This window comes from Alternaria ethzedia (assembly GCF_023757985.1).
Source record: "Alternaria ethzedia strain BMP 0044 chromosome Unknown scaffold_16, whole genome shotgun sequence".
Lineage (NCBI taxonomy): Eukaryota > Fungi > Ascomycota > Dothideomycetes > Pleosporales > Pleosporaceae > Alternaria > Alternaria ethzedia.
This window is the reverse complement of record NW_026056209.1, coordinates 577,760-601,668: the sequence shown is the minus strand read 5'-3', so window position 1 is coordinate 601,668 and position 23,909 is coordinate 577,760. Positions and strand designations below refer to the sequence as shown.

Below are 23,909 nucleotides of genomic sequence, written 5' to 3'. Positions count from 1 at the left end.
GAATATTGATTGTTCGACTAGCAGTGAACTTCTTAACAGGGTCTGGTACTTGGGACATGAGGATTCCATAAATGTTGCCCCGGAATATCGAGGTGGCGCGGCATAGCTACGCAGCCAACGAGCGCGGCCCGCGTGTTGAGTCGTCGCGAGCGGTCATAGGACGGAAATATGGCCGAACTGCAGCGCTCTTTCTCCGAAGAGGTTACTTGCACGCATGTATATTGTACCTCGAAGTGTAGGCTGCACATCACGCAGCATGCTAATGCTGCCTTTCGAACATCAGGTGTCGTGGCACGGAGCTGTTCGCCCTTGGCCCTGGTAGTGTGACTCGCGGCAAGCTATCCAATTTCCTCCCCAAGTTCCGGCTGATCTGACGGAGATACTTATCGTTGCAGCCGCTGTTGGCGAGAGTTATGCAGAGGACGCGACCTGCACAGAACTCAACAGTCATGATGTTCTTGTCCGTATCTTTGGCAGCGAACGCCCCACATCCCCGCCGCTTCTATCCGCTAGCGACCCTGATTGGTCAATCGCTCCCCGCTGACGCTTTGTTACATGCGCCCTGCGGTCCCAGATTCATTCGCCAAGCGATATCAGGGAAACAGTCACAACAACATTGAGTCACATCTTGTATGTCTATATAACTAGACGTTTCTCGCTGGACTTTCGATGATACAAAAAAACATTGTCCGACCGATTTGAGTTATGACGTCAAGCTTGGACAACGCCGCCCTGGAGGTCAAGACGAAAGATGGAGTCAAATTTGGAAAAGAGCTGAGGGAGAAGGAGTTCTGCTTCTCGAAAGGATTTCTGAACTTGAATCATGGTATGTGCATACACTTTCCTCACAGTTCACGAGCGAACAGCTTGACCTTGTAATTCCGTTGATATTGTTTGTTTACATATCTTTTGCGAGACATGCTCTCCATACGTAGGCTAATTGTAATCAGGCTCTTTCGGTACCATCCCTCGCGCGGTCCGCGACACTATGCGTGATTTCCAGGATGAATGCGAAGGTCGTCCAGACCCCTTCATCAGATACAGATACCCTGTCCATCTCGATGAAGCTCGGGAAGCTATGGCAAAGGTACGTTACTCATCTTGATACCAATACAGGAGATCTGTGACACATACAGCTACCTAGCAAGCCTCCAATTACTCTCATTAACAATGCCATAGTTGCTCAACACACCTTCCTCAACCCTGGTGTTCGTACCCAATGCCAGCACCGGAGTGAACACCGTTCTTCGCAACATCGTCTTTGAACCTGGCGAGCACATCCTCATCTTCAGTACCATCTATGGAGCTTGCGAGAAGACAGTATCATACGTCACCGAGACTACCCCCGCGGAGAGTGTCAAGATCGCATACAGCTATCCCGTAGAAGACGACTGGCTGCTAACCAAGTTTGAGAAGAAGGTCAAAGAGGTAGAGAGCAAGGGTGGAAAAGTGAAAATCGCAGTCTTTGATACTGTGGTTAGTGCGCCCGGCGTCAGGATGCCGTTCGAGCGCTTGACACAGAAATGCAAGGAGCTTGGCGTCATGAGTTGTATCGATGGGGCCCATGGGGTGGGCCACTTGAACATCGATCTGGGTGCATTGGACCCAGATTTCTTCGTGAGCAACTGTCACAAGTCAGTCCTATCTTTCGTCATTGCACATGTACGTATACTAATCCAGCATAGATGGCTCCACGTCCCCCGCGGCTGCGCAATCTTCCACGTCGCCCAACGAAACCAAGACATCATACGCAGTACGCTTCCCACATCCCACGGCTTCACACCCAAGGGCGAAAAGGTCGATTCACCCATGCCAAAATCGGCGTTCGTCAGCCCGGATAAATCGCCCTTCGTTAGCAACTTCGAGTTTGTGGGTACCATCGACAACAGCCCCTACTTGTGCGTACCCGCGGCCTTAAAGTGGCGCGAATCTCTCGGAGGCGAGACTGTCATTATGGACTATTGCCAAACGCTCGCCCGTGAAGCCGGTAAACACGTTGCCGGTGTTCTTGGCACTGAAGTCATGGAAAACAGCACTGGTACGTTGGGACAGTGTTGTTTGTCCAATGTTCGCCTGCCGATATCGCCGTCTCTGGCCCAAGACATCGCGAGTAAGAATGGTATCGACAAGGAAGAAGTCGGCAACCTGATCAGGGACTTCATGGAGAGGCTTAGCTGTGAAGAGTATGGTACCTTCATTATGATGAAATGGTATGGAGGTGTATGGTGGACGAGGTTGAGTGGACAGGTGTACTTGGAGATGGCGGACTTTGAATGGGCTGCCAAGACCATCAAGGAAATATGTGAGAGGGTGGAGAAGGGAGAGTGGGCTGTGCCGAAGGTTAAGCTTTGAGTTGTGATCCAGATCTTCGCGATTACAAAGAGACGCAAGTTTAGATGAAAAGCCACATCAGCGGTGAAAGTGGTTCATTCGTATCCAATGTACACTCAATCGCCCTGACCGCCATGCACAACCCCGAGGCGACTCCCAAGATTCTTTCTGTGTATACTCCACTTCATTCTACGTATCGCAAATGATGTCGGTACGGGTCGAAAATCCCGCGGTCTCGTATAACAGTTCATCATCTAAACGTATCGCGATTTCTCACGGCACTTGTCGAAATCGCCACCGCAGTCCTTGCACTATGCATCAAGTCAGCGTTTCCCACTACACCTAAGCTACGAAATCGCAAAAAGACCTACTTCATGGCCCTGGTAGCGGTACACATGGCACACATGCTCCACACAGGTCTGTTTGCAACCGGCCTGTCCCTCAGTATGGCCGTTCTGTAGCGTCGTCAGTGGAAACCGCAAAGCGAGCTATAGCATGCCCTGTCGCTTACCTTTAGGCAGAAGTTGTAGCGTTCCAAACAGAAGTCGCAATTTGCGTCGCGGGTCACGAGCGTGGTGCCCTCGTCTGCGGCGGGCGTGGCGGACACAATGGTGGCGGCGAGCGCGAGGATGATGGCGAAGGTCTTCATGTTGCTCCGATATCTGGTGGTATACGGAGTCCTTCCGAGGGGTCCAAATGAACGTATATCGAGAGCGCGGTTGTTAATGTTAACAGTGAGGGAGCGATGGCAATGTTGTTGAATGAGCGTGAGGCCTGAGAAGAAGAATAGTGTCGCGCAGCGGGCCAAGGAGTGTAAAGTATGTGCTAATAGCGATTGTTCGGCTTGATCGGTGGGTGTCAGCAATTGAAGAGACAAAGTGGTCACTCGTTGGTCCGGTGAAGGCGCTTTGCACTGGGCCCGAGTGGCGGCGCGTGGCAACTATGCAAACGGTCCTGTTGCGAGCTCCACGACTTCCGCTTCAATTCCGAGACTTTCTTGAAGATGGAGCCAAGATTAGAGTAGGGGGAGACGCCTACGATAGTCATTCGCTTGTAGAACAGCGCGGCATAGCAATTGAAGTTGGGTTTTCGTGAATGAATGTCGGGGTGGTGGCCAAGGCCAAGATACTGCCAAAATCACTGCAGCGAATTAGTCCGAATCTAGTCTCACCATGATCTTACAGCGAGAGCATGCTCGCCTCCGCCGAGTCTCGTATTGTAGGGCGCTTGTAGTATCGTCAAAAGCCACTGCGGATCCGAGCCACTTACCTCTCAAAGCAGATTGGGACCTACCAAAACCGGAAAACACCTCGATTAGGCTGGGTTGCAAGACCGCGAGACAAAAGGCAGAGGCGATCAAGCCAGCGTCGACTAGAGGCAGTCTCTGATGGTCTAGACGGAAGCGCGTGCGTACCGTGTACGACCTAACTAACGGTTACGACCGTGAACTCGATGATAATTGGAGTGAAAGACATGACGGGATACGGGTAACGCGGAAGCCAAGAGATGTTCGACAATACTGAGTTTTCCATTGTTTTACTTGCTTGAATGTGCTTTTCTAATCACGCTGCTGAGAACATGTAGGGACTCATCGCCGGGATGCTGCTGGGAAGATGGTGGGAGGAGCTAGCTCCATCGCCACCAGAATTATGTACAAGGTGTAAAAGGGAAGGGGTATAGCAGCGAACGTAATCTTCATAGTAGCCTAAACTTCCGATACTAGCTCTTAGAAATAGCGAAGCAATGAACAGAGACACCAAGTCGGGTATTAGATGGTGCGGACGCCACGTGCCAACTCGGCGCGTACACGCCTCCTGTATTGGTCACGGTATTGGATGCGACCGTATGTTCCGAATCCAACGGCAAGGAAGAAGAAGAGCGCCCATACGGATGTGACAACCAGACCGATTGGGAAGAAAGCCAAGGCAGTTCCGGGGATGATGAACGGTGCGGCCGAGGAGACGGCAGCGGATGCGGATGCTGCGGCTTGGGGATCTGCGTTGGTGGGAGCGTTACCTGCCTTGGAGAAGATACCATTGACGAATGATGCCTCCTGGGAAGAGAGAGTGGTTTCGACATCCTGGCCGGTTGCAGGGTTTCGCGCAGCGAGGTCGATTTGCGGGATGAGAAGGGGCTGGAGGGATTCTCTGCAAATATGTTAGAGACAGAAATATGAATGACGAAGAGGGATACGTACTGGGTCATGGCTGAGCCCATCAGGTTCTCATTAATCCTTCCGACATACATGAGGACCTTGAGTTCCGTCATGCTGTTGATGTCCTGCCTCTCAACCAGCATACCCTCACTGACTGGCCAGCTGAGGTCTCGCTTGGTAAAGTTGCCTTGCATGTTCTGCACAGTCGCACCGAGGTACGAAAGTGTCATGCTGACATCGGCCGCGGTAACGCCAACCCATGGGTTGATGGGAGCTGATACATTATACATTCGGAGCTCCGCCTGGAAGACACCCGTCTTGTTGTCAAGGAAAGGTAGGTTGTAGCATACGGCGATTCCACTCGGGTTCGACGCTTGGCCGTTGAGATTGCTGAGCGTGCTCATACATGCTTCCTTTGTCTGTTGCTCCCACTTCGCTTGATCGACACCCGACGCATCACCAGTCGCGGGTGTCAGCGATGCTAGCGGTGCTGTATCGGCAGAGTTGGCATCTTGTCTTTGCGTAAGGGTTGCCATGAGCTCTGCGTCCCTCCGAAGTACCTCCTCCACGTCCTGGCCTGGCTCGAGAAGCGCGTTCACTTGGGGGCCCTTGAAGGCAATTGCGTGTCCAGCAGCAAGCAGAGTGCCTACGAAAGCGCTCTTGAAAAACATGGTCGAGGTAGTATTAGTCGACGCCGGAAAATTAAAGTCGGTAGTGCGAAGGTGGCCGGGCTGCCCAGCAGCTTACGAGAAAGAAAGTGGCGAGCGAAGAAAGAACGACGAAGCAAAAGCTAATCACTGCTGAAAAGAAACGGGCATTAGAAGTGTCATTAGCAAAAGCGAATTAGAAAAGTCGAACACGCGAGCATGAAGAAACGCGGTGTGCGAATCACGGCAATGGGTGGATCGGACGAGAACGGCTCGCAATGGCGTGACTCAGGTCGGGCACCAGACTCGAAAAGCAGCACCAAGACTGGCTTGAGGCTCCATAACAGAGTTGAGACGGACTCTGCTTGAGGCTGTGACGGGTGGCACACGACATTTCTATGCGTTGATCCCGAGGCGACTAAGAAGAAGCTTAATTTAGCATAGTAGAGCCGCATTTGGTGGGAGCCAACCAAGCTGTGGCCTGGAGATCGAACCGTTCGGGAGTGGGGGCGCACTGGGCATGACGATGCTGGGCCCCTTGAGACAATTGGTGTTGAGGTCTGGAGTCGGAGAACGATGCTAAAACTAGGGGCGCTTCAGGTGTGCGCTAGCAGGGCACGTGACGTCGTCCTCCGAGCCAATAGCATCGTCGTGTGCCGCCTCTCCCGGCTTCTCGGTTTCACCCTCAAGCCGTGCAGAAGCCGATATCCTGAGTTTCCCATCGCACCAGCCTCCGCTGCGCCATCGGTGCATCGCAAAACCTCCTGCGGTGTGGCTTCCGGCGCGTGCTTCCTCAGAAACGGGCGATGTTGACACGGGTAGCGGCCGCTGTCATCTTGGACCTGCGACACTCGCGCTGATACAGGCGGGTCGCCGGGCGCAACATCTGGACAACTGTACAACATCGACCGCATCTTCAATACCGCCCAACGGACCCAGCCGCCTTGCTGCTGTCGAAGCACGTCACTCCCGAAGCCACACGGACATTAGTTGTTCCCGGTGCGTGTGCCGAGAAGAGACGGTGAGCTGTGAAACCTCGTGTCCCAACCTCCACCCGGCCAATACCCCAACGCGCATATCCGCGGTATCTCCCTTTATGCCAATAGTTATTCACTGTGTACCAGAGCACAGAGGTCCTGCGTCCTGCGTCCGTTGCTCGTCGTGTGGTCTTAGTCCTGCAGCAACTTAGCGGCCTTGTCGCGCAACGCACGCATAGTCAGGCACACTGCCGACCACACTTACTGGGTACGGGACGGATCGCGCGCTCCATATCAGACTGCTCGATGATCTGGCACCATACGGGAAAGTATGGGCTGCGAACATATGCACACGATACGCCTTTGACGATGAAGGCGACTCTGAGGTGGCCACGTTCGCCTGCATACAACTAATCCACATGGGTGCGCTTGTGCCCAGCGTGCATTCGCCCAACACATACACCCACTGCCTATGCCCATATATTGTCATCCTCCACTAATGTCTTGCAAAATGCGGGCACTAACTGCCAGCACATCAAAAGCCTCTAGACCTCTACTTGGGGCAGCCTTATTTGGGCTTGTCACAGTGTAAGCGGTCGACTCTGCCCGAAGGGTCCCGCTGTACTTCATCTGCAGACCAGGGCACCTGGACCCAAGTCGTCCTTCAAGGCTCTCACGTTTCTCGCTCTGTTACGCTCATTCTCTTTGTTTGTTTTTGCACATCGTCACAAGCCTACACCAGGCGAGTCTACAGTCGCTGCAAACATCTAACATTCCTCGAGGACGCTCTTCGTTGGTCACGCGCCGACCACCTGCACGCAATGCAGCACGCCTCGAACTCGCCATGGCGGACGCCTGCGATGCAATATCCCAAACCCCAATACAGCCTCCAGCACACCATATCCATGGTCAACCTCCGAGACGATGATCAATCGTGGTACAACAACCGCGAGACCGCATCTCCAACAGTCTCGTCCGCCTCATCCGCCACCAGCCGAAGTACAACGCCCACAACAACGAACAACAACCCGTGGTCGAATGTCATGGTCAGCCCGGCTTCGACATATTCCAACAAGTCGTCCGACTCATCGTCGCCCAAAGGCAGCCCAAAACATACCCCGCAATACACCAGCCGATCGACAACGCCCCAGCCCATCGCCCCCCAGCCAATAAGGGTCATTAATCCGGTAGCAGGATTTGCGCCCATGTCACCGCCTCCCTCAGCTTCTGGTGAGTCGTTCAGGAATGGCGATTACCCGGGGTCACCCATGAACCCATACCGACAACCTGCTGCTCCCCTTGTTCCGTTAGTAAACGGATACATCAACACATCAATCTTATCTTCACAAGGCCAGTCTCTTTCCGGGTGGTTCTATGAGCTCGTGCGAAAGCAAGGATGGGACGCTGGCCTAGTCAAGAAGATATGGCAGTGGACGTTGTCGAACCCCAGGCTCGCAATCCTCTTGTTCGTTTGCGACGATGTCGCATCATGGCGCCAAGCTTCCTTCTTCGACCTTCGAGATGAGAGCCTGCCATTCCCAGAGGACCGTCTTCAAGGAATCGTAGGAAATGCGCGGAAGGTCGTCGACGAACAATGGCGTGCCACATCCAAGGAACTACCGTTGACGGGAGCACATGTTGACTATACGGCACGTGAAACAGTGCCACTACAGCACATCAGTCTCATTCGATCGTCGCGCAATTCTGAGAAGAGCGTCGACTGGGTTAAGATGCAAGGTAGCAGTGAGGATCGTGTGCTTGTGCGAAAGCGCTTTGTCACTGCTCGCTCCGCTCAAAAAGCTGCGCTGTTGGACCAGATCAACAAATTCAAGCAATATGAGCACAAGAACATTGCAAAGTTGCTTTGCTCGTACGCTCAGCCGAGTCACGTCGGCATTCTCACAGAGAAAGCACAATACACTCTGGACGATTTCCTCGCGCTCCCTGGAAGCGACCCAAACCGCTCGAAGTTGCTGGTGGACTGGATGGGTGACTTATCATCCGCTCTTGAATATCTCCATTCGCAGTCCATTTGTCATCGTAGCATCCGGCCTCGCAAAATCCTGATTGATGGTGCGCGCATTCTGCTTGCTCCATTCGACATTGGGCAGAGCATCGACACGTTCAGTCCGACAATGGCGAACTCCCAGCGCCTGGACCAGCTACACACATACTTCCAAGACCAGTCATACGTCTACGCTGCACCAGAGGCTATTGTCTCACGTGGTAAGAGAATGGCAGACGTTTTCTCGCTGGGTTGTGTGTTCTTGTCGATGATGACAGTCGCACAAGGCCAGTCACTATCAGTGTTTGCACAGTACCGGGCTGCGAACACCCAGGACGCCTCATACCATGCACATCTCGACCGGGTAGCAAGTTGGCGAAACCGGCTCCACGCTGCCACCACCTCGAACCTCCGAAACGGACTCATCGGGTCTGGAAGGAAGCTCAGGCAGCTGAAAGCGGAAGCCGACTGGCTGACCATTATTGAGAAGATGCTCCTACCGGGACCGAAAGAGAGGATTAAGATGCGCTTTGTGCTGGCCAGCCTGAACAGCGGCAAAGCTACAGGCGGAAGACGACGTAGTTTAGACGGCGGCGGTTATAGTGGACAGGCAGCAGCGTCACTCGGCGTCAACGGAGCAACAACCGCGACGCTGGTCGACATTTCGGAGCATCACGCGCCACGTAAACCGGAGCTAAGCGTCTTCGATGGTTATTTCCAGACGCAGACCCGCAGGTTAGAACCAGCGGGTGGTTGGTAATCGGAAACTTCGGACAGCGTGTCAAACATGGACTTGCGCTGAGGTGATACTTGGCGAAACATGTTAGACATCGACTTTTGATGGTTGTCGGGCAATTGGCATGCCGATGCCGAAGTTGAGTGTGAAACTTGACAGCTCGGGATGAGACGGAGCCCTACAACGCCTCAGACACGACATCAACGAGAATACGCCGAGGATGTGTGTACGGTGGCCCCAGGCAGGGAGGCCTTTCTTACTTTCTTGATATCTTGTCCGTACTGGATTTGGGTCGGACCTTTGATACCCCTTCTTGCGACCCCATTTGGAAGATTCTCTTGGTAAATTCTTTCTTTCCACTTTTTCCTCGTTCCATAGCATCTTTGTTAGCGACGCGGCATCCAGCGAGCATTTAGAGCAATGATCATGAGCTGCTTTTACACTGAGAGGACGTCATTCACGCAACCGTGACGACGAGTTTGGATGACAGTAATGCACCTGTCCCTGACTCTAACAATTACTCACATATCCCCGGTAACCTCCACGAAATGCGATCCTCAGCTATCAGCTTGGCCGCATGTGGAGGCGCGAAACAGGTCAGTCTTTTACGGCCGTGATGAACAATGCTGATTGTAGATATGGTAAGAGGAAAGTGCTAGATCACCAGAGAAGCTCTCACTTCTGAAGAGGTGTCCTAGTGTTACATGGCGCTACACCGGTTGCAGTCTAGAGTCATTGTCTCTCACTTTATCAATCGCATCGACACCGACACCATAGCAACACTATCAAAATCCAATACCCAGAAACCAACTCTAACCTTGATCTATTCACGATCGCAATGGCAGACCGCACACCTGCACCCCGAAAGCGCGCCACTCCCAAGTCTACCGGCGCTGAAGACGCACAAGGTCGGCTTCTAGTCAGCATGTTGTTCCAAGTGAGTCTTCCAGGAGCATAACACACATGTGACTAAACTTGATAGGTCTATCTATCTCACGAGGAGGATAGTTTTACAAAGTGGAACGAGTTCATGGACGCGGTGAAGGAGGCTGAAGGCGCCGAGATCTTGTTTGTTGCGCCCATGGAACCATTTTTCAGGTACCAACCACAAAAGGATGACGTGGCTTTGCGACTGACAATTCCATAGCTACAAGGTCGATGCTGGCTACCCAGATCCGTTGAAGGAGCTTGTCGACTTCGACACCTCTGTCGACTTTGGAGAGTACAAGGAATACAAGGAGACTGCGGAGCCGACCGTACCGGCGCTTGAGTAGAGCTATGATATCATCTAGATATGACTTGAACGAAGCCTGAGTGAGACTTGTACCCAAGACCTGCTCAAGCCCCGCTCAGGTCTTGCTCAGGTCTCACCTAGGCATCTAATCAGGAAGTTGAAGCAGGGTAAGCAAAGGCGGCGGAACTGAGGGAAGTCAAAGACAGAGAACACATCAATTGAGTGTAACAAAAGATTTCAACAACTAAACAATGTGAAATTGGTGTGAATAGTGAAGTAGAGTGCTCGCTGGCACTTGCATCATCTACATCGTTGTCACCAATTCCTTCCCCCTCAGGTCGTGCGAACATCTGACGATCAGGGAAAGAGCAGACACACGAGCGAAATACGGTCGGCTCTTGAAGGGACGCATAGACTCGAACGGTCTGACGATGTAAATATATGCACGGAAGTGCCTTCAAGTGAGCGCGCACTAGAACGTTGTGGTTGACACGGAGATGTTCCTTGTGCGTGGATGGAGGTCAGACCGTGGCTCCTTCCTCAAGACGCAGACGCGACATCCGTACAGCACCTGACATCATGGACGCGTCGGTAAACAATGGTCACCCACCAAGGCCGCAGTAAACACCCGGGTACATCAGAAGTCCCCCGTACTTTCCCTCCTCACTTCCACTCACATCGACCCACACCACAATCAAGAGACGTTCCTGTTTCCACTTCTTCGCTTCACATCCTGCTTGCTTTCAACTTAATTCAATTTCGCTCGTCTTTGCTTGTCTTTGCTTGTCTTCGCTCGTCTCCGCTCGTCTTTCCAATGTCGTCGTCTCGCCATGCCGTACAGTCCAAGGCTAACCTTGCCGTCGCTGCCGGCGTCATGACACCGGCAGCAGCTGAGTCACTCGTGCCCCTTCAAGAAGACTTGATCAAACAATTCGTGGACCGTCTGGATAAGCCGCCGATCTTTCACAGCGAAATCACACTCTCGGTTGCTGCTCTACGCTACTTCACAATGTCACTCTTCGAGGACACACACGCTGCGATCTCCAACGTCGCTGAGACTGACCTGACTACGGCGATGGGTTGGTTCGTTGGCAATTGCGTCAAAAATATGCTGAGTACTGGCGCCATCTCTTGCAGCGGTCCTCGGTCTGGAGGCATCACCGAAGAGCCTGCCGCTGGTGGTACAATGGTACCGTCAGTGAAGCGGCCAACTGCTCCTGTCCCCGTTGACAACTCACGTCCAACGAAGCGTTCTCGTATCGACCATATCAATGAAGAGAAGCTCGGCACCACCACTGTTACCGTTTCACATAGCCTCAGAGCTCCACACGTCCGTGTCTATGTCAACGAGAATGAGACCCGCATGGTCGATGCGAGTACTCAGTCGGCGCCCGCCACCCAAGACGAAGAAATGAGCCCACTTGCCCCGTCCTATGAATCCCTCCAAGGCTCGTGTGAGTAACAAATGATCCTTCTGGTGTATTCTTATTGACACACCCAGTTACGGACAAAATGGAGCTACTTGAGCTAGGACTTTCATTCGTCCGTGACTACACTGAGCACGCCTCAGAACATGACCTTACCCTTTCGGATCATGTTGGCACTTTCTTGGACTGTGGCATGATAGACGCCTGGGATCTCGACGAGGACTGGATCGACGACAATCGTGAGCGATTGATAAGAGTGATCAACGCCTTATACTCATGAACCCCGCTCGCGCTTGCGCTGGCGTGGCAATGGCTTCGCCAGTTATGAGCATCAGCGGAGCAATATCTTCGCCAATCGAAAGCAACATCGGGTCCTGGCCTTGAGTATCTTCATTGACACTGGTGGACAGCTTCGCATGATCATTTGGTGTGGTTAATGGGTGTTGATGCAGGTCAGCATGACGCTATTAAGCATGCTATATCATGATGTTATCAGACTTCCGTTCCATCAAAATGCTTTACTCTCTATACGTAGCTGTTGCCATCAATGGAATCTACCCTTCCCAAAGTCTTTGCCGTTGACATGCCACTGATGATGATCATATTGTAGAGCTGACGATGTATCCGGAAGCACACGACATCTACTACCTGGCCACGCGTTGCTGTGGATCGCATCGAATGCGTCCAGGCTAATGAATTAGACTACTGTGGTGTCAGCTGTTACGGCCATGTCCCTATGAGAGTATGACAACTTCACTAGTATCACCAAGGAAGAAGTTCCTTCATTCGAGCTCGTCGTGAGAAAAGGCCACTTGCGTGTGTAGTAATAACGGTCTATACAGATCTATCCTACAGACGCGAAGCTACCCACTCCGTCCGCACCAGCCAAGCTAGCTATGCAAATCAAGTAGCAGTCACACCCACGCAACGCAGCGGATATCCAAGATGCCTGTTCGCGAAAGCACAGCACACTAGAAGACACCGTCTATCCAGCATGCTCCACAATCTCACTAACAAGCTTACCATCCTTGACGTAGCTCCTGATCTGCTCCGGCAACGGGTTCTCAGCGTAGTCATCTTCGGTCGGCAGGTTGATGTTGATACTACTGCACTTGCTTGTGAAGACCTCGGTTGCTAGCGAGTCTTTGGAAAGGTATACGGTGGCGCCGTCGACTTGGTCGAGGAGGATGGTGGGGAGGGTGCCGAGGACTTGCAGCGCAAAGTTGGGACACTTGATGACGTCTACGGAGCTGACTAGCGAGTCGATGATGAGGGATGTGCGGGAGGAGTTGTCGAGCGAGAGTGCGTTGGCTTTGCCGTTGACGCGGATGGTGGTGTTTTTGCAGCGCGAGATGAGGATGGAGTGGTTGATTTCGGCGTCGATTTCGAGCGTCTCGCCTGGGGAGTCGAAGTTGTCCTGTGGAGGTGTTAGTGCTGAGTTTGGCACTCGTCTCCAGTCATCTCAGATACATACTATTATCCACTTGTTTCCGTCCAGCTCCTTCTTCGGTGGCTTCTTCGTCCGCATGCTCTCGGGCTTCTTCGCCTTGGGTGGCGCAGGACTCTTACTCCTGAGACTGTCGTTGCTGTCGCTTCGTGTAGGGACCGATGCGCCTGCCCGCAATGATGGGTTCTTATGCGTCATCTGGCTTGGGTCGACCTTCTTAAGCCCCTTTGTAACATCTGAGCCCTTGTTAAGATCGCCAAAGACAGCATTCATGTCGGGCGCGGCCTTCTTAGCCACTGGTGCGGCACCTGGTGGTGGCGGTGGGCCCGGTGGTGGTGGAGGACCAGGCGGTGCTGGGACGCCTCCTGCTGGAGGAGCGGGTGGTGCTGGAGGAATGTTGGATGCGCCAGAGAGAGGTGCCGAGGAGATTTCCTTCGCGGCATCTTTGGCGTCGATGCCGCTGCTGTTCCAGGCTACACCTGTAGCGTGGTGCTTCTTTGCGTATTCGGCGAGAGCCTTGAACAGCTTGTAGTAGGCTTGCACCCACTTGACATGGGCTTCACCGTCGGGCCTGGATCTGTCAGCGCTTGCTCGCGTAGAACGGTAGAAAGTCTTACTTGTCCCGGTACTCCTTAAGCACCTTGTTGCCGTACATCTGAGCTCCTCCGAACAGCTCGTTGATGTGCTCATGGGGCTTCATGCCTCCGCCCTGGCCAATTGTGACCCAACCAAGCGATCCGACGCCATCGGCGACCATGGAGACGGAGTCCTTGAGCGCAGGGTCGCGGTTGCTCTGTCGGAACTCGTCTGTCTTCTCCATGCTCGCCTGGAGATCCTTGAGCAGTTCCATGAGAGTGCGGTCGTCGGGCTTCTTGGCCTTGTTCGCGATGAAGAGGAACTGGCGCTGGGCAGCGAATGCGCCCTCGACTGCTTTGGACTGGCCCTCAATGACGCTTCCCAGCTTGCTGCTCAGGTCCAGCCAGTTCTTCAGGTCCGAGCTGACGAGCTCATCGAAAGCCTCAATCGCCGGTGGTGCGCTTTCTGCGACGAGTTTGGGGGTGCTGGCACTTGTGTTGGCCGCGGTCACGCCTGGAGTGGCCTCGGTGGACGCTCCATTGAGGCTGGCGGCTCCATCGCCGCTGCTGGGTAGAGAGGTGCTCGCGATGTCTTCGAGACGCGAGGTGGCAGCTTCGAGCCTGCGGACCATGTTCGTCAGTACATTGTCTGCTGCAAGCTGTATTTGCCCCTGTCGACCGAGGATGTGTGCTTGTTCGGGCCTGGGAGCCATCGTGGGGTCGTTTCATAGAGGATGCGGGATGCGCAGAGTGTGGTAGGATGATGGGTTCGGGTGCTGGTAGGTGATAGTCTTGGACGGAAGGTACTTACCGCTTGATCAGCGTCGTCAGGTTATTCATGTTGTTCGCCATGTGGAGAAGGCACGTCGCAGCGTTTGCAAGGTAGGACAGGTATCTTGAATGCTCGGGGAAGGGGCAGCCGCGGCACGCTGCAGCTCGTGCGACGCGATCTGGCTGGTTCGGAGTAGAGAGAGGCCGTGATCTAGCAATCCAAGCTCTCGATGATAGGAATATGAGGACTGTCGGAGATATTTAATTGGAAAAGCACAATTGCAGGCAGAACCTCACTGGGTCAGCTCTCCCCGGCGCATGGCCACGGCTGCCCACGTTGCGCTAGCCGTCTGCAGCCAAGCCTGGTCCGTTCGAGACATGCACGTCAGCGGCAGACTATCAACCTTGCGATCTACGCAAGGCGACATGGAAACATCCAACATGGCCGACGCAGCACACGACAACTATGGCAAGATCGACTTCTGCACGCTGGGAATGTTCATCATCGGTATGCGTCAGATATTCTTCAACACATGCAAGCCACTGAACTTGTCAAGATGAGATTGAGTTTCCCCCGCCAAAACCGCCAGTCAAAGACATCGTTGGCGGAGCTGGATCATATTCCGCATTAGGCGCACGCATCTTCTCTCCGCCGCCACAATCAGAGTCCGTGGGTTGGATTGTAGACTGCGGGTCTGATTTCCCACCTGACTTACGCGACTTCATTGCACAATGGAAGACTGGTGCACTGATACGTGAGACGCCCAATCGGCTGACTACGCGAGGTTGGAATGGATATACTGGTGAAAACGAGCATCGAGGTGAGCGTCTGTGTCTTGATTGTGAGTGGCCACATGTCTAATCACTGACGAAGCTTTCCGATACTTGACGCCGAAGCTGCGTGTTGACCATGAGGATCTGAAGAATACAGATCTCTTGTGGTCCAAGTCCTTTCATCTGATCTGTTCCCCGTTACGTTGCATCGACCTGGTTGAGAACATCATTGCATTGCGCAAGCAACACCCTAACTCGGCTCATATTCTTCGGCCAATATTCATCTGGGAGCCTGTTCCTGATCTTTGTACGCCAGAAGAGTACGATAATTGTCTGAAGGCGCTAAAGCATGTCGACATTGTCAGTCCGAACCACGGGGAACTTGGCGGCTTCTTTGGCAAGAATACCGACGGGAAGGATCATGTGGATTTCCGAACAATCGAAGAGCTATGCGGTCAGTGGCTAGACAGTGGTGTGGGTAATGGCAATGGTGGGGTCGTCGTGCGTTGTGGGAAAGACGGTTGCCTGGTTATGCGCAAAGGGTTAGGCAACGGGTTGCGCAAATGGATGCCTGCGTACCACCAGTCAGCAGAGAAAGTGGAAGACCCTACAGGAGGAGGCAACAGCTTTCTCGGCGGACTGGCGGTCGGCCTGGTTCGGGTACCAGGGTATCTCGAGGAGGCTGCGATTTGGGGGTCCATCTCGGCGAGCTTCGCCATTGAGCAAGTCGGTATGCCCGTTCTCTCACAATCAGCAGACGGGGAGACGTGGAACGGGGTTCGTGTCGAAGATAGGCTTTCAGATTTCAAGCAGCGCCTGGCTAGTTATATACAGCCATAGTTGTGGTCGCTGTTCCCTCACCCCCACTCCCAACCAATCTAACCTTCAAGAGTCTTCTCGATGATGCTCTGGTCTTGTTTCCGCTCGTGTTCCCGAATCTGTTTGGTCCAGCTGTCTGTTGTTAGCTTCCAAGTCTGATCTGAGGATATCCGTGGATGTCGTACTATCGGCTGGGGAAGAATCGGTGGCGTTCGGGCATCTTGTCGCGGTATTCGCGGTTTGCGCTGAGCATCCAGGCCATGCCGACGATGCTGCCGAGGGCGAGGCCTACGACGGCCGTGTTGGCTTTCCAGTTGGCGGGTTGGGCGTACCAACCACCGGCCGGCGACCAGACGTGCTTGGGGTATCTAGTCGACGTCAACTCTGCACTGGCAAGCGATTGGCGGACTTCTCATACGGGATCTTTCCTCCTCCGCCCATTGTAAAGGTGGTTGTGCGGGTTCGTGGGGTTGCTGTTGCGGAGCTGCCCTGAGGTCGCTGTCGCATGGGTGGGCTAGCACGGGCCCCGAAGCTTGGCGGAAATTCTTTGGCAGTCGCGATCATGACCTGTGTGAACACACGACTGGCCAATTGCTGCTGCCGCCGACTCCGCCTCTCCTGATCCTGCTGCCGTCTTCTCCTACATTTTGTCTTAATGAAGCGGATACCCATATCACGATGCGCCTCGCAATTGCTGGGTGCACCCTCGCCACGCCGGCCCTCGTGCACATACACAGCGGCAAAGAACGTGCGGAGAAGCATTATACCTCATAGCCACCGGATACAGGCTCGGCTCCAGAGCACAGTAGCAATTCCGGACGACGGTGAATTGGAGCTCGAGATTGCCGCAAACTCTGCCACACCGTCAACGTCGACACCCAGACCAAGAAGGCGCTTCCCGCTCGAGAGCCTCCCATCTCCACATCCCAGTGCCGCCGAACGTTCGACAAAATTATACGCCCTCCGCAGTCGATTATCTCTCCCACCTCGCTTTCCCCTCCCGGTTCTCGCACGAACCCTCATCCACCCCTCCGCCGACCCAAACCCCGCCTTCAATAATGCCTCGCTATCAATACTCGGACGCCAGCTGCTTGGCTACTACACTTCCGAGTGGCTTCTATGCAACTACCCACGCCTGCCAATGGACGTCGTCTTCGCCGCAACAGAGGCATACATCGGACCGAGAGCGTTGACCACAATCGCAAGCGAATGGGGTATCGAGGCGGCGGCGGAGCCGGGTGGTGAAGTCGACCCTGGCTTATTACAATTCAAGAGGATACAGTCGGGCGATGCCCTCCCAGCAGAGTTGAGGCGGCAAGCACCCTGGAAGTGGAATATCACCACCACACACAAGATCATGAAGACAGACGAATTTGGCTCCGACAATGCCGCACCCAGCCCGCACGCGCTACAAAGCACGCCAGTACCACTGGAAGAGGCAGCACAGTCCTTCGTCCGAGCACTCATCGGCGCATTACACGTACACCTGGGCTCCCCGCTCGTCAAGCGCTTTTTCCGTGACCACTTCCTGAGCCGACATCTCGACATCAGCACGATTTTCGACTTCAGAATGCCGACACGCGATCTTTCACGGTTATGCGCACGAGAGGGCTTCGAGCCACCGGTCGCCCGATTGATCTCAGAAACTGGTCGTCTAAGCAGACATCCTGTGTTCGTGGTTGGGGTATACAGCGGAAAGGACAAGCTAGGAGAGGGATCAGGCAGTTCATTAGATGAGGCCAAGACAAGAGCAGCGGCAGCAGCATTGAAGGCATGGTACCTATACAAGCCGGTCGAGGTCACCGTCCCAAGCAGCATGGAGGGCGAATTGGATACGAGCAAGTGGCGGCCGAACCACGTCGACCACGGAGAGGTCATTGTGTAAGATACGCGGCATCAATCCCACTTTTGGAGTTGTAGGGATATACTTTTGGCATGCATGGCATGGATGGACGGCATACTCTTCGCTTGTACAGATTCATGATAGCGCAGGGGGGCAGGAAAAAGAACTGTGTCGGAAGAAGGCCGGAGAGGAGGGGAAGACTTACCCCACGTTTTGCTACGTCGAGGGTTCAGGACCGCGCGCCCTGCGAGCACTGCGCATGTATCATATGTGGCATGAGGATATCATGATGATCCGCAATGTGTACAATACAAACGAAACGCTGCATCACAATACCCATTGGTTGTATTTTCGGTTATGATTCAGAGCTGGAATGTGATGATCTGTAACTTTCGCCCAGGAATACTCCAGCTCAATATGCCTTTCGTAGGGAGGAGCACGAATCACAAGAGATCAAACTGACGACCGTGACGTACTCAACTTACCCTGCCTTGGCGACGTTCAACTCGTAATAGCTGCAATTGCATCGTCACAGGAACTGCGCGAAGAGAACAACAGAGCCCACAATCCAGCTTCCCTAAAACATCTCTCGCATTCCGGAGTAGTTTCAGTCCTGGTAGATAGCGACTATCTAGGCATTGCAAGGGTTGCTGGCTCGGTGGCGGCGCGCATCCTTGCAACTCCTCTCGCGCGGCACAAATAAGGCCCAACACTTCCACGTCGGGTGCGGAGAAGTACGAACCCTTCTCTGGAAACACAAAATCGCCAACAAACATGCCACCAAAGCGCACCGCAACTGCTCGTCATGAGAGGTCCACTGAGGCCTCTGTACGAGCGCACAAGAAGATCAAAATTGAACCAGAAGACCCGCCGCCTGATCCCGTGCCCGACGGCTTGAGAGAAGCCAGAGCAGAGATTACCAGGTACATTGAAGCGATGGAACGAGTGCCACTCCGCCGTCGACTTGAGGTGCATTGGAAGATTGGTGGTGTTCCTCGCGGCGACCCCGAAAACATCATTCGCGAACTAAATGTCGATCATATCAAAGAAGTAATGGAGCGCGACGCACAAGTCAGCGCAGCGTTCGCGTCGCTCAAAAAGACGTTGGAAGAAGGCAAGCCCGCCCCGGGCATTTACAACCCTTACGTCAAGCACGGCAAGTGGAGTCTTTTCTCAAGCGAAGTCTTTACGGAATTCCTGCTCTGGAATATCGACAATATGGAATTTAAACAGTTTTGCGTAAATCAATGGATCGAGTTTCATGATCCTGACGCAGAAGTGGATTTCATGGACTGCCACTGTGGCCGCCCGGAAACTTATGGCACTATCGTTGGACCCAGACAGATCAAAGGAGATTTCAAACCGTTTGACTGGCCACAGGAGGCTTCACTCGAGCCCATTGTCGTAAAAACATCGAGTCGATGTCGGGAAATCAAGATGTGGTTCGCAGGAAATGGGTACATGAGGATGCAATGCGACATGGGCTCTGTAGAGGAGCTCGCAAATGGACAAGCGAAAAGGGTGACTTGGAATGCGATACAAAACACGAAGGAACACAAGGAGCGTGAACAGAAAGCGTTCATGGCTCGTAGGAGGAGGGAAGATGAAGAATTTCGGGTCAGACAAGCGGAAGCAATTAGGAGACGGGAGAGAGAAGAAGAGCAAGCGCGGGAACAAAAGAAGGAAGATCATAGGCTTTGGGTGAAGAAGAATCAGAGGCGACTGAAGTTGAGGCGGAAATACGAAGATGGCGATATTAACAGTTCAGAGCTGGAGCCGAGCACCGAGGAAGAAGATGGCGAGGGCGCCACTGATGCGGAGGAAAGTCGCTCTTCTGCGTCGCCTGAGCCGTGGGATTCGTCAACAGGCGAGGAGGATTGGACTGAGTCGGAGTCGGAGGAGGAGGAGTCGGAAGAAGAAGAAGAGGAAGAGGAAGAGGAGGAAGAAGATTCAGATGAACAATAGCCCGAATCGTCAAGATTTTAGCGGAACATCGACTGTTTTCCTCATTTAGAGCATTATCTGTACAATCTGGCTAGTACTATGACATCATGAGGTCCTCGCAGTCTTTTCAGATGTTGGCATATCCATGTAGACGATAACGTAGTAGACTTCCGAGGAACACCTGCCTGTGATCAATTGAGGAAGTACAGGTTATGTAGTCTCCCGCATGTAATGTCTATTAGCTTCTTTGTGGATGAAGATGAAGATGTAAACAACGCGATATGTTTCCAAACCACACTCGAATTTTTTTGGCGAGGTAAAACCAGCACGTGCGACCACGTGCCCACCACTACGACGCCTTCTCTCACCTCCAGGTAAAGGTAGCAGGTCTGATCGACGGGTATATACTCAACCTCGTTGCTGACCTGTCTCCCAGTCTCCTACACCACACTCGACATCGTTCATAACTCAGCATCGACTAAAACACAATCCTCAACATGGCCGACTTCGGTATAGTACCTGTCATGGAGATAAACTGCGAGGCTCCTATGTCGACACTCTACGCAGAGCTGGACGAACAGGAACAACGCGGTAAGCTTTCTTTCGTCTCCGTTCAATCTACGAATACTGACTGTATATCCGCAGTCACTGCAGGTACTCCAGGCAGCGGCATTAGCACTGGCATTCCAAAGGTGGAAGTCAGCATGGCCAACGCCAAGAAGGTCGGAAGAGTCATTGCAGCGTACTATGGCACTGTTCCCAATGGTTTCTTGGCCACTGTGGTTGGATTGCACGTCGACGCTGCCAAAACAGCCACCGCCGCAAAGACCTTTCGTAGGATGAAGAGCGACCTCTTTGTCGAGAAATTCGGCAATGACTCATTCATCTACAAGTTCGCTCGCGGCAAGGTCAGCACGTCCGACTTTCTCACCTATCAACACAACTTCGCCATCGAGGCGCGCATCTGTCAGTTCCCGGTTGCAAACGAGGATGAAGCCGCCATTGCTCGTCGCGCCGCCAAACGCCAGGCATTACTCGATGCAATAGCATCAAGTGAGCAGGTCTGGATCGACACCTACACCGTCGTGTTCAACAAGGTTAAAAAGGCACACGAAAAAACACGTGGTGTTAGGAAAGTCCGATTGGCACGAACACGCGACCTTTGCGAAGAGCTCATGGCTAACCCGCCCCGTTGCGCTGTCGACGTTGCGACGCTCCTGAATCGCCGAGCATGCGAACAAGCAAAGATGATCCCGTTGCTACTCCGTACGATGGACGAGCGCGTCAGGTTTTGGTTCGATCACGTCACCAAAGACACAATCGCGTCTCACCTTGGGGCAGCGATGTCTGTGGTCGACATTCGGTGAGTATCTACTTTACAGACACGAACGAGACTTCTTGCACACTACTAATCTCCCACAGGCGCATGTGCATCGACGAAGTCGCCAACCCTCCGGATGTCATCCCTCCGTTCCACACAATTGTGGGGAACGTGTTTTCGTTATCTTGCGAGCTTATGCATCGTCTTATCATCGCACCGGAGGACGGCAAGCGTAGGCTGCTGCTACTCAATGATCGTTCCCTCCGACTGGCAAGCGTCGACATGTCGGGTGATCGGTCCACCCACTGTTTCGATCTGATCCGCGGCCTTCGAAACTCTCTGGACTTCGAGGCAGCAGAAAACGGATCATGGAAAGATATTCCCGTGCTGCTTCCAGGAACTCGAGGCAAGAAGCGCTCAGCGCCTGAAGAAGATGGAAGGAACACCAACTAGACCTGTAAGGGAGCCCTTGGTGCTGTCGGACGGGAAGATGGAGACGTTGCGAACTGCATGCTTGGCCTCCGTCGTGAGGAGTTCGGTGGATTGGACTGATGGATGACGTCACATGTGTGCCAAGGATGGCCGGTGCTGGATAGAAACGCGTCTCGCGCCTCACAAGTCAGGAAACCACACGCTATTCTGGCGTCTACATCAATATATCATCACGAATGCTTCACGTCCCTAGACCATTGTAGCCGCCCGGGTCACACATGCATTTTGGTAATGCTCTGATGAGCTGTGCTGTAGTAGGCAAAACGAAGCGTTCGCTAGGAAGAAAGTAGCTCCTTCCTCACACAGTGTAGCTCCGCTGTCGCTGCTGCTGCTTGCTCACACCACTCACGGCCTCACGGAGAAGCGGGTGAGCTCACTCACTAGACGCCCACATTGGCGGTACTCAAATTACCGATGAAGATCAGCCCTGGAGGCCGCCCCGGCTCAATTGCACGCGATATCAATCGTGAGATTGGTCAAGCTCATGTACAAGCTGACGAGCAGACCTTCCCGGGGCCAAGGTTGACCTGCCGCTCCATAGTAACACCACGCCTAGAACCGTTGATCAAACCGGAAATCCCGACATTATGCTCACAGTATTGGGGTAAGAGAACCACGTGACCCCGCTTCCTCCCGCGATCAGGTAAAGGCAGTGGGCTGGGTGGGCGGGTGTATACTTCAGTTCTGCTGCTGACTTGACTTCCAGTCTTCTACACTCTTTTCTCAACGGCATCATTACAATACTCTTTTTCTAACCACATCGTTCGTTCACCACACCCTTCGCCACAATGGCAACAGTACCAGTGAACGTCCCTCCGGAGATCTACCCCGAGGTCCCCGCATTCACTCTATGGTCTGAGCTCGTGGAGCAGCAGCAGCGTGGTAAGGTTGACCGGCAATACTGTGTATCTTACAATGCTAACTGTGTATCCTCTGTAGTTCCAGCAGGGTCACGCAATAGTGGCTTCAACGTCAACGACCCTGTATGGCCAGTCAACCAAGATACCGTAACCGCGAGGGGAAGACTTCGGTCTGCATACTACGGCACGGTGCCGATCGACATGGGCCATGCGATTGCGGGTTCACCAGATGACGAGTTGTCACAGGATCATGCGAAAGTTCTTACCAATATTGCTCGAAACACGGTCCAAACAGAGCGGTACGGTCCGAAGTCATTCATTCAAAGGTTCCTCCGCGGAAAGTACAGTACCATCGAGGTGAAGACACTTGCTACGAACTGGAGCTTGGAGGCGATTGTGTGTCAGTTTGCAGTTCCAGGCGAAGACCAAGCAGCAAGAGATATCCGAAACGCAAACCGCGAGGTATATCTCCAGGGTGTCCAAGACCTCGAGCAGCTATGGGAACGTGAGTACACTCATGCTTGGGAGTCTGCTGATTCAGCTGCTGCTGGTGCCCGCGGTCTGGACAAGAAGCGGCTGGAGCGCGCTCGCGAACTCTACCGGGTGATGAAAGACGCGCCCCCGGTCTTTGACATTGACCCACCCAATGGTGGCCTGTACTGGGAGTCAGCAGCCGAGTGCCAACAGGAGAAGCTGGTCCCGTTCATGAACCGGGCCAAGGTTGATCGTCTGAGGACGTACGAGGGGTACTTCACAAAAGACATGGTCGCATCTCATTACAGCACTGTCATGAACATCGTGGACATCCGGTAAGTGATCGATTCCGGTTCAGCATGTGGCATTGCTCAGTTTGCCTAACATTTCTCAGTCGGCTTGGTGAGAACTCCAGCATCCACGGCATCCCCCATCTCTAGTCGATGATCCTCAATCAATGGACAAACACTTGCGATCTTGTACTCAGACACATAACGGATCCTCAGCTCGGCGTTCGTAGGGAATTGTTGATGGTAGATCCATTGATTAGACCGGAGCCTTGAGTGCTTCCAGCATATCCGCGAACTCTTCAACGGCCTCGGATACAATGTCGGCTACGGTAAATGGAAAGAAATCCCGATTCTGCACGTGGGTCAGCGAGGCGGGAAGCGAGCGAGGACCAACGAGCGAAAGGCATGCAACAAAGCGCCGCCTGAATTGACAGGTGATGGTCTAATCTGCGGAGTAAAAACGAACTGAGACGACGAAATTGCGTCGGGTCAATGCCACGGTATCTTCCTTTATTGTGCGTGAATGCTACGACGGAGTTAGCCCCGATGAGACGAGCGAGTGATTTGACTTTGGATGCGACGATCCTTCCCGAGCCACCGGAGTCTTCGCCCATGCACAACCATCAATCCCCATCAATTCGCATCGAATGACCTTCCACCAATCTTTGATGCATATCAACATCGTGTTATCGTTCAGTAAATACATTATATGCGGCGGCGAAACAAATGATTGCAAACGAGGCCGTTCCGCTTGCGACGAGCCACAAACCATTCACGGCGATATCGC

At 53.4% G+C, this 23,909-nt stretch overlaps 10 protein-coding genes across 10 annotated transcripts; 7 read left to right on the top strand and 3 right to left on the bottom strand.

Moving 5' to 3' along the window:
• Positions 1-1,078: 1,078 nt before the first annotated feature.
• J4E87_006723 (uncharacterized protein) lies at positions 1,079-2,352 on the top strand (the record flags this gene model as incomplete). The annotated part of the gene is given in 3 exon segments (XM_049378324.1): positions 1,079-1,087; positions 1,180-1,662; positions 1,681-2,352. 3 exon segments carry the CDS (start codon positions 1,079-1,081, stop codon positions 2,350-2,352), a joined length of 1,164 nt encoding a protein of 387 aa, XP_049232128.1.
• Positions 2,353-4,099: 1,747 nt separating this feature from the next.
• J4E87_006722 (uncharacterized protein) lies at positions 4,100-5,157 on the bottom strand (the record flags this gene model as incomplete). Its single annotated transcript, XM_049378323.1, has 2 exons — positions 4,100-4,478; positions 4,529-5,157. The coding sequence occupies 2 exons, from the start codon at positions 5,155-5,157 to the stop codon at positions 4,100-4,102; spliced, it is 1,008 nt and encodes a 335-aa protein (XP_049232127.1).
• Positions 5,158-7,015: 1,858 nt separating this feature from the next.
• Positions 7,016-8,875, top strand: J4E87_006721 (uncharacterized protein; the record flags this gene model as incomplete). Its single annotated transcript, XM_049378322.1, has 1 exon — positions 7,016-8,875. The coding sequence occupies one exon, from the start codon at positions 7,016-7,018 to the stop codon at positions 8,873-8,875; it is 1,860 nt and encodes a 619-aa protein (XP_049232126.1).
• Positions 8,876-10,899: 2,024 nt separating this feature from the next.
• Positions 10,900-11,547, top strand: J4E87_006720 (uncharacterized protein; the record flags this gene model as incomplete). The annotated part of the gene is made up of 1 exon (XM_049378321.1): positions 10,900-11,547. The coding sequence occupies one exon, from the start codon at positions 10,900-10,902 to the stop codon at positions 11,545-11,547; it is 648 nt and encodes a 215-aa protein (XP_049232125.1).
• Positions 11,548-12,497: 950 nt separating this feature from the next.
• Positions 12,498-14,247, bottom strand: J4E87_006719 (uncharacterized protein; the record flags this gene model as incomplete). The annotated part of the gene is made up of 3 exons (XM_049378320.1): positions 12,498-12,929; positions 12,987-13,530; positions 13,577-14,247. The coding sequence occupies 3 exons, from the start codon at positions 14,245-14,247 to the stop codon at positions 12,498-12,500; spliced, it is 1,647 nt and encodes a 548-aa protein (XP_049232124.1).
• A 1,710-nt stretch (positions 14,248-15,957) lies between these two features.
• J4E87_006718 (uncharacterized protein) lies at positions 15,958-16,339 on the bottom strand (the record flags this gene model as incomplete). The annotated part of the gene is made up of 3 exons (XM_049378319.1): positions 15,958-16,030; positions 16,084-16,266; positions 16,308-16,339. 3 exons carry the CDS (start codon positions 16,337-16,339, stop codon positions 15,958-15,960), a joined length of 288 nt encoding a protein of 95 aa, XP_049232123.1.
• A 214-nt stretch (positions 16,340-16,553) lies between these two features.
• J4E87_006717 (uncharacterized protein) lies at positions 16,554-17,783 on the top strand (the record flags this gene model as incomplete). Its single annotated transcript, XM_049378318.1, has 1 exon — positions 16,554-17,783. One exon carries the CDS (start codon positions 16,554-16,556, stop codon positions 17,781-17,783), a length of 1,230 nt encoding a protein of 409 aa, XP_049232122.1.
• A 732-nt stretch (positions 17,784-18,515) lies between these two features.
• On the top strand, positions 18,516-19,706 carry J4E87_006716 (uncharacterized protein; the record flags this gene model as incomplete). The annotated part of the gene is made up of 1 exon (XM_049378317.1): positions 18,516-19,706. The coding sequence occupies one exon, from the start codon at positions 18,516-18,518 to the stop codon at positions 19,704-19,706; it is 1,191 nt and encodes a 396-aa protein (XP_049232121.1).
• Positions 19,707-20,182: 476 nt separating this feature from the next.
• Positions 20,183-21,459, top strand: J4E87_006715 (uncharacterized protein; the record flags this gene model as incomplete). The annotated part of the gene is made up of 3 exons (XM_049378316.1): positions 20,183-20,276; positions 20,331-21,048; positions 21,108-21,459. The coding sequence occupies 3 exons, from the start codon at positions 20,183-20,185 to the stop codon at positions 21,457-21,459; spliced, it is 1,164 nt and encodes a 387-aa protein (XP_049232120.1).
• An 827-nt stretch (positions 21,460-22,286) lies between these two features.
• J4E87_006714 (uncharacterized protein) lies at positions 22,287-23,171 on the top strand (the record flags this gene model as incomplete). Its single annotated transcript, XM_049378315.1, has 3 exons — positions 22,287-22,295; positions 22,320-22,380; positions 22,447-23,171. 3 exons carry the CDS (start codon positions 22,287-22,289, stop codon positions 23,169-23,171), a joined length of 795 nt encoding a protein of 264 aa, XP_049232119.1.
• Positions 23,172-23,909: the final 738 nt, after the last annotated feature.